The 14,326-nt window shown below is 42.4% G+C and overlaps 2 protein-coding genes and 2 pseudogenes across 2 annotated transcripts; 2 read left to right on the forward strand and 2 right to left on the reverse strand.

Annotated features, from left to right (window-relative positions):
* Positions 1–1,641: 1,641 nt before the first annotated feature.
* On the forward strand, positions 1,642–2,544 carry LOC103713920 (dirigent protein 22-like). The gene has a single exon (XM_008800971.4). The coding sequence runs from the start codon at positions 1,715–1,717 to the stop codon at positions 2,282–2,284; it is 570 nt and encodes a 189-aa protein (XP_008799193.2). The 5' UTR covers positions 1,642–1,714; the 3' UTR covers positions 2,285–2,544.
* Positions 2,545–3,200: 656 nt separating this feature from the next.
* Positions 3,201–4,784, reverse strand: LOC120105014 (annotated as a pseudogene).
* Positions 3,268–11,466, forward strand: LOC120105015 (annotated as a pseudogene).
* LOC103713922 (cytochrome b-c1 complex subunit 8) lies at positions 11,289–14,326 on the reverse strand. Its single transcript, XM_008800972.4, has 2 exons — positions 14,020–14,326; positions 11,289–11,643 (listed from the first exon to the last, which is right to left on the reverse strand). Exons 1-2 carry the CDS (start codon positions 14,187–14,189, stop codon positions 11,595–11,597), a joined length of 219 nt encoding a protein of 72 aa, XP_008799194.1. The 5' UTR covers positions 14,190–14,326; the 3' UTR covers positions 11,289–11,594.

Raw genomic sequence — 14,326 nt, forward strand, 5'->3', positions numbered from 1 at the left:
AAGCTTGATTCTTTCTAATAATAAGTCCAGGAAGTTTTTGATGTAGAGCACCAAAGCATAAACGACCGGGTTAGCCTGAAACTTTGTGAAACTTAGTTCCAATATCAGACAATCAAAAGTACTGAGCTTTTGGTAAGATAAATTTGCAGTTGGTATTAAAACTTTGTGAAACTTAAAAGACCAATGAGAATAGAACCATTGATAGCCAAGGAAACAAAAGCTAGAATAGGAAGGTAGTTTCCTTTGTACAAATTGAACTATAGCAACATATGCTCTATACCCGACATGCTTATATGATATTGATAGCAGGTTTAATTCATGTCAGCCACAATCATAAGATATGCCGACATGATTACCATTTCTTGTACTTTTAAAATTTGAATTTGAATTACAGATGTCAACCTGATAGCAGACTTGATTCATGCAATTACAAGATATGCCTACATAATTATCATATATGGTGCATTGCGAATTCAGCATCAGCCTTGTAATCGTTTTTCATCAATCTTGGAATATTTAAAATTACCATTTATGTCATATTTTAAATTTAAATTTATAATTTATAATTTAAACGCAAATCAATTGAGTCAAGCTTTTCATCTGTATTCTTATATAAGCATGTGTCTATAAATACAATATAATACAACAGTGGCAAAGGCGACCACTATTTTTATTCTCAAAAATTTTCTGTGTTTTCTCCAAAATCTTCTTTTTCTTTTTGATATGCCATGGGAGATCAACAAAAAAAAAAGAATAATAAAGTATAAAAAATATATAGAACCTTCCATCCTCCAACCAAACCTCCTTTTTTGAGTAGACTGATGGTCTCCTGTCTTGTTGGAGTGGGGTTGTGGTGCTTCTACAAATATAGATTATGCTTGGTTTAGAAATTGCGTTCAACATAACCATGCATACGAATTCAAATAGAGGGGTGAAAGGACTATATATCAATAAATAAATCATTGGAACCATTGGCTTTTCTGTTAAGAAACCCCCCCGCATCAAATCCATTTTTTATAACATAGTTTGAAGATTCCGCGATCTAACCACCACGATCACAAAAGAAAAAAATATTACCAAAGTCTGGTCCCATTAGGGGTAAGAGTGGATCGGATAATATCCGTCTAGATCTATTTTCATATTCAAAACTATCCAGATATGGATAAAAATTTGAACATAATATCTATATCCACATTTATATTCGTAAAAAAAAATATGGATATAAATAGACAACTATCTGATCCGTATCTAAATATTCAATTTTATTTGTAATCCTATTTAATTTTATATAGTACTCGTGAACTTTAAAAAAAATAAATGACCACACTAATATGTTACTAATTTGATTTATCACCTACTTAGTAATATGTTTAATTCCGTGGTCATAAAGTTTAATTATTTAATTTATATCATACTTATATTTATACTTTTGGTATCCAATTTATATATGTATCTATTTAAAATAAATATAAATATAAATTTTTATATTCGTCTGGTATCTATATCCATATTTATATTTATCAAATAAAATAGATATAGATATAGGCATTCCATCCGATTTCAGCTTAGGTGTCGTTATCGAAGGCTTATGAGATGGACCCTCCTCCGCCAACCAAACTTCCCACCACGCATACAAAAGCCCAAAGTCACTCCTACACCCAAAAAGCATTCTGCCATTGCCCTTCACTTCAGGGAAGAAAGTTAGCCACCCAAAATGATCAAACTCCTCCTCCTCCGGATCCTCCTCCTCACCACCACCACCACCACCACCACTTTGGCCAAACAACCCTATAGCTTCGTCCAAAGCCAGAAGCCAGCCCCGAAGCCCCTCCACGAGAAGCTCACCCACCTGCGCGTCTTCTGGCACGACATAGTGAGCGGTCGCAGCCCGAGCTCCGTGCAGGTGGCCCAGGCAGCGTCAACAAACACATCAAGCAGCTTCTTTGGCCAGGTGAACGTGATCGACAACGCACTGACGGAAGGCCCGGCGATGGCATCCAAGCTTGTCGGCCGGGCGCAGGGATTCTACGCGTTGGCCTCGCAGGAGGGTGTAGGCCTTCTGATGGCCATGAACTTTGCTTTCATGGATGGCAAGTACAACGGAAGCACGATCACGGTGCTCGGCCGAAATATGGTGTTCACGCCGGTGAGGGAGATGCCGGTCATCGGCGGCAGCGGGCTGTTCCGGCTGGCCCGGGGCTACGTCCAGGTCAAGACCTACAGTTCTGACATGAAGACCATGAACGCAGTGGTTGAGTACAATTGCTTCGTCCTCCATTATTAAGGTTGTTTCAGTAGTCTTCTTGTAAAAAGAAAAGTCGATCGTCTTCACTGCTGTGGTGCTTCGACTTTCCTTTCTGCTAGTCCTGTGTGTCTGCATGCGTTGTGGGGGTAGCCAAGACCCTTTCCCACCACTAAGTATTGTCATCGAGTGGCTAGCCCTACACTATTGCTGGTACTTTTTAAATAACAGAGCAGCACTGTGGTTGTAAATAATTGTTTGCTCAATAAAATTTTAAAAGTACCCTGTAGTGCTGATGTAAATTATTATTATTATTATTATTATTATATTTTTGCTTTGATAGATTCATTATACAATGTGGGTATGTATATATTTAATAAAATTAAAAAAATACAAGTTCACGGAGACAGCACCTGTCGCAGCTTTTTTTTTTCTGGCCTCAAAGTGTACTTTGAGATCAAATAAAATAGATATAGATATAGGCAGTCCATCCGATTTCAGCTTAGGTGTCGTTATCGAAGGATTATGAGATCGACCCTCCTCCGCCAACCAACTTCCCACCACGCATACAAAAGCCCAAAGTCACTCCTACACCCAAAAAGCATTCTGTCATTGCCCTTCACTTCAGGGAAGAAAGGTAGCCACCCAAAATGATCAAACTCCTCCTCCTCCTGCTACTCCTCACCACCACCACCACCACTTTGGCCAAACAACCACGCATACAAAAGCTCAAAGTCACTCCTACGCCCAAAAAGCATTCTGCCATGGCCCTTCACTTCAGGGAAGAAAGGTAGCCACCCAAAATGATCAAACTCCTCCTCCTCCTGCTCCTCACCACCACCACCACCACTTTGGCCAAACAACCACGCATACAAAAGCTCAAAGTCACTCCTACACCCAAAAAGCATTCTGCCATTGCCCTTCACTTCAGGGAAGAAAGGTAGCCACCCAAAATGATCAAACTCCTCCTCCTCCTGCTACTCCTCACCACCACCACCACCACTTTGGCCAAACAACCACGCATACAAAAGCCCAAAGTCACTCCTACACCCAAAAAGCATTCCGCCATTGCCCTTCACTTCAGGGAAGAAAGGTAGCCACCCAAAATGATCAAACCACTTTGCCTTCGTAAAGATATCAGCAAGCTGGTCCGCAGAAGCAACATATATCAACTGAAGAGTACCTTGCTTGATATGATGCCGAATGAAGTGACAATCTATCTCAATATGCTTCGTTCACTCATGAAACACATCATTACGAGCAATCTGCATGGCACTTACATTATCACAATGAAGAGGAGAACTGCTAGTCAAAGGAACACCCATATCATACAGTAGCCATCGAAGCCATAAGAACTCAGAGGTAGTATCTGCCAGTGCACGATACTCAGCCTCTGTACTGGAGCGAGAGACAACCGTTTGCTTCTTACTTTTCCAAGAAATAAGAGATGACCCAAGTAAGAAACAATAGTCTGTGGTAGAACGGCGATCTGTAGGATCTCCAGCCCAATCAGCATCAGAATAGGCCTGTATATCTAAAGTGGAGTAGGCTGAGAAATGAAGGCCGTGAAACAATGTACCCTTAACGTATCGAAGAATACGTAGGACTGCTGCATAATGTGTAGAGCGTGGAGCATGCATAAACTGACTAACCAAGGTGACTGCATAAGAAATATCAGGGCGTGTCACAGTCAGGTAGATGAGACTGCCAACCAACTGCCGATATAGAGTCGCATCTGTCAATAATTCACCATCTGTGGGAAGAAGCTTAGCATTCATTTCCAGAGGACTATCTACGGTCTTACTATCTGTCAACCCAGCACGAGATATCAACTCGGAAGCATACTTAGCCTGTGAAAGATAGTAGCCATCTGAGCTGGATGTCACCTCGAGACCAAGAAAGTAGCTAAGGGATCCTAAATCCTTCATCTCAAACTGTTGTCCAAGAAACTGCTGAAGTGTATGTATCCCTGACATGTCATCTCCAGTAATAACCATATCATCCACATATAGCAAGAGAAGAATAATACCAGCCTCAGATCGGCGAAGAAATAGTGTAGAGTCATATGCACTAGGAGTGAAACCTTGTTGAGTGAGGACTGAACTGAACTTGGAAAACCAAGCTCGAGGAGATTGCTTGAGCCCATAGAGCGCCTTTCGAAGACGACAAACCTTTTCCTGTGGATGAGCGAGACCTGGAGGAGGCTGTATGTACACTTCCTCGGCTAAATCACCATTGAGAAAAGCATTCTTAACATCCATCTGATGCATCTTCCATTGCTTGACAGCTGCAACTGCAAGTAAGGAACGAAAAGTGGTAAGACGTGCAACTGGAGAAAAAGTCTCCTCATAGTCAATACCATACTCCTGTGTGAATCCTCGAGCCACCAGACGAGCCTTGTAGCGTTCCACTGAACCATCAGCTCGAGTCTTGATCTTATACACCCACTTACATCCTACTACAGTCTTTTCAGGAGGCAAGTCAGTCAGGTCCCATGTATGCGTATCATGAAGAGCTTGGAGTTAATCAGACATGGCCTTTTGCCAAAGAGGATTAGTTATCGCGAGGCTCATAGAGGGTAGCAAGAGCATAAAAACAGTGATAATCATTAAGATGAGATGGGATGGATCTTACCCTACTAGAGCGGCGAAGAGTAGGCTCGGATGATCCGATTGTGATGATCGGATCAGTGGACGGTCCAGACCCAGTGGAGTCGGTCGTTGAGAGATTGCCTGATGAGCTCTCATCACCTGCAACTGGAAAGGGGTCTGGGAAGAGATCAATAGAGGGGTTATTGAAGACAGGAGAATATTGAGGAGGACCCATGGAGAGCGGAGAGATGCTAGTAAATATTTTGTGTTCCCAAAATTGAACATGTCGGGATATATGAAGTCGCTTGGCAATAGGATCATAACAACGATAACCTTTATGTTCAATACCATAACCAAGAAAACAGCAGAGACGTGAGCGTGGTTCAAGTTTAGTACGTTCATGTGAAGGAAGCAAAACAAAACAGACATAACCAAAAACTTTTAGGAAAGAGTAAACAGGAACCTTCTCATAAAGAACCTCATATGGTGATTTATTTGAGATTGTAGAAGAAGGTACCCAATTGATGGTATAGACTGCTGTAAGAGCAGCCTCTCCCCAGAAAGACTCGGGTAAGGCAGCAGAAAGAAGAAGGGATCTGACAGTGTCCAAGATGTGTCGATGCTTTCGTTCGGCACGACCATTCTGCTGAGAGGTGTAAGGGCAAGAACGATGGAATACTGTTCCATCTTGTTTAAGTAGTTTCATGAATGAGGTAGAGGTATATTCTATGGCGTTGTCACCACGAAAAACTTTTATGGGCCGACCAAACTGGATTTTAACCATCTGCTGAAAATCACGAAAAGTGTCAAGCAACTCGGAGCGATCACGTAAAAGATAAAGCCATGTATACCGTGAGTAGTCATCAATAAACAATACAAAATATCGTGATCCTCCCTTAGTCGCAACAGGAGCAGGTCCCCAAATATCAGAGTGTATTAAATCAAAAGGTGCGGTGGAGAAAGAAATGCTTTTATTAAAGGGCAGAGCATTTTGTTTACCTAATTGACAGGAGATACGTTTACCTAATTGACAGGAGATACAATCAAAAGGTTGAAAGTTAACTTTTCCCAAATAACCGCTCGAAGTCAAAGACTGGACACGAGACAATGAAGCATGCCCCAAACGAGAATGCCAAAGACTCGAGGAGACAGCAGCAACTGATGGAATAGGACTAGAGCTAGGTACATGTAATGATGTGAGCTCAAACAGACGACCAACTTTACGCCCAGTCCCAACGAGCTGACCCGTTTTCTGATCCTGCACATCACAACCTTTACCAGTAAAGGTTACCTTAAGGCCATGTTCTACAAGTTGACCAACAGACAGCAAGTTAAGAGATAGTTTCGGAACAACATATGTACGTATTTGGTAAAGATAAGGTAGAAGTAGAGACAGAACCTACGTGGCTAACAGTCATATGAGAGCCATTAGCAGTGTAAATAACGGAAACATGATTCAAGTTAGTTTCTACAGAAACTAAAGAGGGATCAGAGGTCATGTGATTACAACATGCAGAGTCAATGAACCAAGAGGAAGGTTTACCTGAGGTGGTAGAGAAGGTAGTGCGAGATAAAATCTGATGAACTATTGCCTCAATATCTGCTGTAGTAATGGATGAAGTAGGTATAGAAGAAGAAGATGCAGACGCTGACGAACTAGTAGAGGCAACAGCTGCAGTCCAATGTGACGAGGCCATCTGAGCTTTCTGAGCTGCTTTCTCCTCAGCTTGTTTCTTCCTACACTTTAAAATTTTATGGCCTATTTTACCACAATAAAAATACCGTTTCTGAAATTTACTAGACTTTTCTTCATAAGAACAAAAAGTGGGTAAAATACCAGCTGTTGTGGTCATAATTGAGGCCTCAAACAAAACCTTACTTTTTTTTTTTTTTTTTTTTTTTGATGTGACTGGAACTTTTCAACCTCTGTACCTGGCGCTAGGAGAAAGGTGACTTTGTGTCACGTCTCACAGAGGGGGTGGCAGAGGCTTTTTGAATTTGCAAGTGCAAGGGGTCAGGGCCAAAACGGAGTGGCTTCCCTGGCTTTGTTCAGAGTGGGGGTGGCTCGAGGAACTGAGGCAGGGGGAGCTCGGGAAGAAAGTGGAGAAGGCTCGGAAGAAGGAGATGAGCTCCACGGCTTCGACCAAGGGAGAAGAGCTCGGGATCTCAAGGGTCAGGAGGAGACCGGTGATGGTGACGGCGCTACACGCGACGACGGAAGAGAAGACAGCGTCGTATGAGAACTTGCAGCCAGCTCTCGCTCTCGAGCACTACGACGCCGAGGAAGGGAGATCCTTTTCTCCGGACGACGACGACGGCGACGAGGAAAGGAGGTCCTCTTCTCCGATTCCGGACTTGGCGCTCGGCAGCAAGCGACGGCGGTGGACGTCTCCTCCGGATCCGGCCCGATCGGCGACGGGAAAAGAGCGGGGGTAGGCGGCGACGGACGGTGGATGATGGCTCTCCCCGGGCCCTCAGGAACGTCTGCCTCAACTTGGACTGGACTTCCTCCGTCTTCTGGTCCAGCCGTCCTCGACCGTGATGCAGAGGAGGGAAACTGCTGCAAGGTGTGGGCTGGATGTTCGACGTGCCAGATTCCGACGATCCTGGCGAAAAAGAAAAAGGTACGCTTCAGGTACACTCCCGTCGTGCCAGATCCCGACGATCCTGGCAATGCCTGCCGCCGCCGAAGAAGAAGTGGCCGGCGGTGGCCTACTAGAGGGAGGGAGGGAAAAAGAGACCAACGAGAAAGATTTTTATGGCTCTGATACCATGTTAAGATAGAGGAGAAGAGAAGATGAAGATCTTTTCTTACTAAGTAGAAACCATCCATAGCCCACCTTTTATAAGAAGGTGGCTATTGTATACAGCTCATGTACAGATACAACGGCTATATTACAACGGCTATATTATCAGATCATGTCACTAGCTAAGCTAATATACAGCTAAGCTAAAGCTAAGCTAACACTGCCATGGCCCTTCACTTCAGGGAAGAAAGGTAGCCACCCAAAATGATCAAACTCCTCCTCCTCCTCCTCCTCACCACCACCACCACCACTTTGGCCAAACAACCACGCATACAAAAGCTCAAAGTCACTCCTACACCCAAAAAGCATTCTGCCATTGCCCTTCACTTCAGGGAAGAAAGGTAGCCACCCAAAATGATCAAACTCCTCCTCCTCCTGCTACTCCTCACCACCACCACCACCACTTTGGCCAAACAACCACGCATACAAAAGCCCAAAGTCACTCCTACACCCAAAAAGCATTCCGCCATTGCCCTTCACTTCAGGGAAGAAAGGTAGCCACCCAAAATGATCAAACTCCTCCTCCTCCTGGTACTCCTCACCACCACCACCACCACTTTGGCCAAACAACCCTATAGCTTCGTCCAAAGCCAGAAGCCAGCCCCGAAGCCCCACCACGAGAAGCTCACCCACCTGCGCGTCTTCTTGCACGACATAGTAAGCGGTCGCAGCCCGAGCTCCGTGCAGGTGGCCCAGACAGCGTCAACAAACACATCAAGCAGCTTCTTTGGCCAGGTGAACGTGATCGACAACGCACTGACGGAAGGCCCGGCGATGGCATCCAAGCTTGTCGGCCAGGCGCAGGGATTCTATGCGTTGGCCTCGCAGGAGGGTGTAGGCCTTCTGATGGCCATGAACTTTGCTTTCATGGATGGCAAGTACAACGGAAGCACGATCACGGTGCTCGGCCGAAATATATATGGTGTCCACGCCGCTGAGGGAGATGCCGGTCATCGGCGGCAGCGGGCTGTTCCGGCTGGCCCGGGGCTACGTCCAGGTCAAGACCTACAGTTCTGACATGAAGACCATGAACGCAGTGGTTGAGTACAATTGCTTCGTCCTTCATTATTAAGGTTGAGTGCAATTGCTTCGTCCTTCATTATGAATACCATGAACGCAGTGGTTGAGCACAATTGCTTCAGTAGTCTTCTTGTAAAAAGAAAAGTCGATCGTCTTCGCTGCTGTGGTGCTTCTACTTTCCTTTCTGCTAGTCGTGTTTGTCTGCATGCGTTGTGGGTTGGCCAACACCCTATTTTCCCACCAGTAAGTATTGTATTGTTAGTACTTTTTAAATAACAAAGACAGAACTGTGGTTGTAAATAATTGTTTGCTCAATAAATCTCAAAAGTAACCTTTGGTGCTGATATAGATCATGTCATGCTTAATTAATCTAGAACATTTTAGTGATCACATCATCAGGTGGCATCAAATCTTATTGTGGGTCTCATTTGTGGAAGTATGGTATAGATTATTGTAACAATTAATATTGGAAATCAAATCTGGTGTTGACATGTCTAAAATAGATCAACCACCAACTTTGTTTGCCCTACACTGCACGTTTAGAGTCAGTGGTGATTATATTATAGAAAGGTGACAGAGGGCTTACGTAATTCTCACCTACGTATACCATCTTGATTGCCATGGATTCTAGAGGCAAGTCTATAACTGCATTTAGCGGTCTAGATTGCTCATCTGCCTCCTGGGAGCATATAGGGTATCTCAAATGGGAAATATTTGATTTGAGCTCGTGCATGAAATTGTTAGCTAAGCACCACATAATTAGACAAATTAGAAAAGTACACTGAAAAGATGAAAGTGGTTCAGCTTGCAATCTACAACCCTCAGATTTGTAATTGAGAAAGACAGAGATCAGGAGAGTTCACAGAAATGTCCCAAATTATTAAATGTCATAACCCTGCTTAGGGGTGTTACAGGTTAGGGTCAGGGCAAATTAGGACAATAATATACAAAATCTTAGCCTACATGCAGCCTGACCCAATCTTACATTGGGGTCAAGACCTTTCGATCTATACCCACCCATAGATGAACCCCAACGTTCGGTCCGAGTTGGGTTTAAGCTCTGAAGCATAGCCAATCTATTTAGAATCTGGGACAAAAATTTGATCCATCCCCAATCCAAATTGAAAAACCCGACCCAAACCCGATCCAGGTTTTCACGTCACGTCAAATTTTACCACCCTGCAGCCTAGCTTTCTGCATTAACAGAACCCATTTCAGAAACCTTTCTTGAACACTTTGTAAGGCCGTAGTAACTCATACATGTGGGAGTATAAGTAATGCAAGAGGATGGGGAAAAACGCCTTATCACAGTGTATCTCACATATTAGCAACACTAGAATAGAAGACACCATAACAGCAGGGAACAAAGGAAGGGACAACTGTGACTGAGTGAGGAATGGGCATAGGCCGCTGCTCCTGCAATCCCTAGTTTTCGAAATATAGCAATTCAACAGAGGATTGGTGAACTCAATCCTCAACCATCTTTAGAATGCCATATGGACAATTTTTAAGAATCTTAGGATGCTAATCCAATCTTTCGCTTGCCAATCTACAAACTCCCCTTGCATACTCACCAATTTTTGGACATTCTATCATCTGCCTCATTTCATTATGCCTTCGAACTTGCCCGGGAGAGACATCATACCAGTAAGCAAGGTAACCAAAGGGGCCACAGCTGGTATTGAAACTGCAGAAATACGCCTAGTAGCTTATATGTAGCAACGTGATGAGGAATTGGTGAGAGGCCTTCTGCAGTTCAAACACCTCAACCCTATTGAAACCCTATGTAATTCACGGCTTAGTAGCTTCGAGACCTGTCAAGTTCCACTCTTCCCACTTCATCATGCAAACCTATACTTCTTGCTTTGATGGCTATCACTGCAATCGTTAGAATTGGTTGGTCGCTTGTTTGATTCGAAGGAGTGCCGCTTTTCTCTGTTTAGTTTGACTCATCGTGTAACAACGACCTGCAGGTATTAACCCTCCCACAACCGAACCAAGATACCTGGAGACAGATTGCGCTGTCACTGATGTCCACAGGCATCTTGATGGAATCCAAAATCACACAGCATTCACAAAACAGAAGAAATCTGAAAGACGTATCAACTTTATATTGTGACTAGGCATTCAAAACCAGCAACCAATTTACTGATGTCAAGGAGCAAGAAGAAAATAAAAGGGATCACTCAATCAAACTGATGTCGAGGAGAAAGAAGAAAATAAAAGGGATCACTTAATCAAAGAATGCTGATGGATCACATATGGCACTCCCAGCAGAGAACCCAGACAGGAAATACTTTATAGCTGGTACAAATTGCTGATAACTCCAGGGAATTATGATCCATAGAAGTATATTTCCATCTGAATTAGAGGGCTGGCAAGTAATGGCTGGAGGAATGAACGGATCTGCTGGCCAAGTTGCAAAAGCCAACCAGTAGTCCTAAAGATAAGGTGGATAATAAGAAAGCAGAAAACAACACTAAAGGAGCTAAAGACAGAATCTGTCCATTAACAAGACCTATACAACCTTAATGAACCACCCCGAGGAATCCTTGGCCTGTGACAAAACAACAAAACATGCACTGCTGCATAAAAGATTGCACCAAAAAAGCTTTGCAACCAAGGTCCTTATCAAAATCTTCAGCGTCCACTCATTATAAGAGAAAAAGATATGGTCACTGACAATAGGTAGGTGGAGTAGTTATTCAACCAATATGATGAGGTTCATCATTTGTTTCCACACCTCAGTTAATATCAGGAAGTGCAACCATGTAATTGACAAAAATGAATTCACACTGTCAATTATTCAAAAGAAAACATGATAAAGTTTGCAGCATAATAAGAACTTAAAAGGTTACACATCAGAGCACACTGCAACATACTCTGATTAGCTCCTTAATGACCAAGATGATATCAAGGAGGGGCATCTCAACCTTAGTACCTGTGGGCTAGCTTCTCCTTCTCCAGATAATACTGAACGTAACTGCATGTGCAGATAAGACATCAGATAATAATTTTAGCATGCCAAGAAAAAAGCTAAGTCTTTTATAAAGTGGAAAAACACCTTTTCTTGTGAAGAAAGAACAAATATTTATTTCAAGAAAAGAAAAGGAGCAATTAAAATGAATACATGCAAACTGATACCGCTATCAGCTAGCATATATTAAAAAAATTTTAAAATAACAAAAGAACTATCATGTTCAGCTTGCTTTCTTCATATGATCTGCAAAAGCCATCCAATAAGCTGTTGAAAGAAAAAAATAGCACAGCAGATTTGAGAAAACAAGATGTGCTGGCTGGAGACAACCATGTTACCAGTCTTAGCTCTTGTATCAGGCTACACAGGCTGCAGACTGCTGTGATTAGAAGTGACTCTACATGGAAATAAATGTACGTATGTATATGTATGTATGCATTATTATCTACCAAAGCCACTTTTTGAAACCTAGTTCATATTATCTACCAACTGCAAAGTTCCTCCATGGTGGCATCAAAACTAATGGTTAAAGACATGCAAGCATTAATGCCTAGAATTGGCATTATAAAGATGTCAATATATCTCGCATGAATAAATGACCTAAATATACTATTATTTAAATGTTGATGGTTCGTACATCAATAAATAGTCAGCTTACTATTATAGTCCAAGAACATCTACATACATAACAAAAAAGTTGAGTAATCTGTTTCCTAGCATACTAAATGAATAAGAAATGTTAACCAAATCATTATTCATAAAACTTTTCACACACTGGTAGCGAATTGCATGTCTTTCTCAATGGAAATGATGGCCAACTACAAAATTTGTTCGTGTGAACTATAAGTTTTCAGTGTATATTCATTGGTCTATAAATCATTATAAAATTTAGTGATATATGAACTTAAAAGCGTTCCTTTTTTTTACTTTAAAGTGTAGCAGATATCATTTAGATATCTTCCAAACTCCAATGTCCCAACTACAAACCCCAAAAAGAAGATAAAAAAGATGCATACTTCACGCCACAATCTCTCTATCCTTGAGTCGGAAAGCGCACACTAAAACTAATGCTCCAGGATTGTCATTATTATCCTGACAATCAAGGTCATTGAGAATTAGCCTTTCCATTTATCTATGTAAATTGCTTCTATAACTATTCACATTACCAACATGCCACTCAAGAAAACTACTACCACAAGCATTTTAGAAAAGTTAAAAAAAATGTCAAACATATCGATGATGCAAAAAGATGAGCCATAATATAGACATCTCTTTTCATTTTCCATTTCTGATTCTATTGTCAATTAGATTTTAATTGTACTTCTAACTGCTGCCCTAGCTTAATGCCAAAAGCTCTTGCAATCAGACTGACAAAAAGTTAAAAACAGCTGTCATCAATACTATTTCCTTGGCTTATATCCAGCATGCCAAGGTATCCAAATGTTCAAACACTATCTTAGCTTTAACCACAAAAATCAATTTATGAGCTGAGTTGTGTAACCTGGTCCATGCCAGATTTTTTTGTAACTTCATTAGATGGAAACATTATTTTCCCCGATCAGCAAGAGTCTCAACCAAATATGCAGCAATGAGACAGGACCAACAACCATATCTCATATCTGAATGCCCAGAGGAAAATGTACACATCGTGGACCTAAGATCCAAAAATCAGACAGGACCAACAACCATATCTCATATCTGAATGCCCAGAGGAAAATGTACACATCGTGGACCTAAGATCCAAATATCACAGCTTCGGAAACGATCTTTCCAAACTTCGGCAGAGCTCCAAACAGAGGCAACTTTCAGAAATAAGACATAAATTCCCTAAACTATAACCAATCAATCTTAAGCCCCGCAACCATTTCTTTCTCATTCTCCAAGTATTCCAAAGAATTGACACACAAATGCAACAACGCCACGCCTTCTAAAACAGCCAAAACGGCTCGTGGCAGGAGGGGGAAGTTCTTTTTCTCTTTCTTTCCTTAATCTTTATAGAGGAAAAACCACGCGGATCACCATAGGGGTGATCTGAAATGAAAATATTTTACATCTGAAAACCCAACCCACCAATAACACGATCAGAACAACAAGAAAACATCACCAATATCAATCCATTTGTGCTTTCAAAAAAAAAAAGCTTTTCCTTTTATCACAGCAATAGAAAACAGAGAAATCTGACGCACTCAAATCTATAAAATACATGGATGAAAACAAAACAAATAAGCAAAGACGACACCGATTAATGTAATGGTTAAACAAAAAGAGATCTTTGTCGAAGCCATCGAAAGCTAATCTCGAGACATCAATGATCGAATGAAGAAATAAATCAGCGGTTAATGAGGACGGCACAAAAAGAAGAGGGACAACGAGAGGGCATACGAGTAGGTGCCGACGACGGGGGCGAGCAAGAGGGTAGCGCTGAGCCAGTTCTCAGAGACCTTGTGGTGGATCTTCCCAGGGAGATCCTTCCACAGCCCCGGCATCACCTTCTGCTGGAACGGAGACAGCGCGTACACCACCGCCTTCATCCGCACTGGCGTCTTCCCCATCTCTCCAAACCCCCCTCTCTTTCTCTCTCTCTCTCTCGCACCGAATCCGATTCCGAGCCCTCGCGCTTGCGCCCTCGTCCTTTTCTTTGTGATGAGCCGCCGCCTCCCTGTATCTTATGGTCGCCTCGCAACCGGGA

The sequence above is a fragment of the Phoenix dactylifera genome, unplaced genomic scaffold, assembly GCF_009389715.1.
Source record: "Phoenix dactylifera cultivar Barhee BC4 unplaced genomic scaffold, palm_55x_up_171113_PBpolish2nd_filt_p 000167F, whole genome shotgun sequence".
Taxonomy (NCBI): Eukaryota; Viridiplantae; Streptophyta; class Magnoliopsida; order Arecales; family Arecaceae; genus Phoenix; species Phoenix dactylifera.

Bases quoted from the DNA above. Each gene is read 5' to 3' on its own strand.
- LOC103713920 (XM_008800971.4), top strand. From the start codon at position 1,715: ATGATCAAACTCCTCCTCCTCCGGATCCTCCTCCTCACCACCACCACC.
- LOC103713922 (XM_008800972.4), bottom strand. From the start codon at position 14,189: ATGGGGAAGACGCCAGTGCGGATGAAGGCGGTGGTGTACGCGCTGTCT. The intron at 11,644-14,019 runs GTATGCCCTCTC...CTGCACATGCAG, and splicing joins CCCGTCGTCGGCACCTACTC to TTACGTTCAGTATTATCTGG.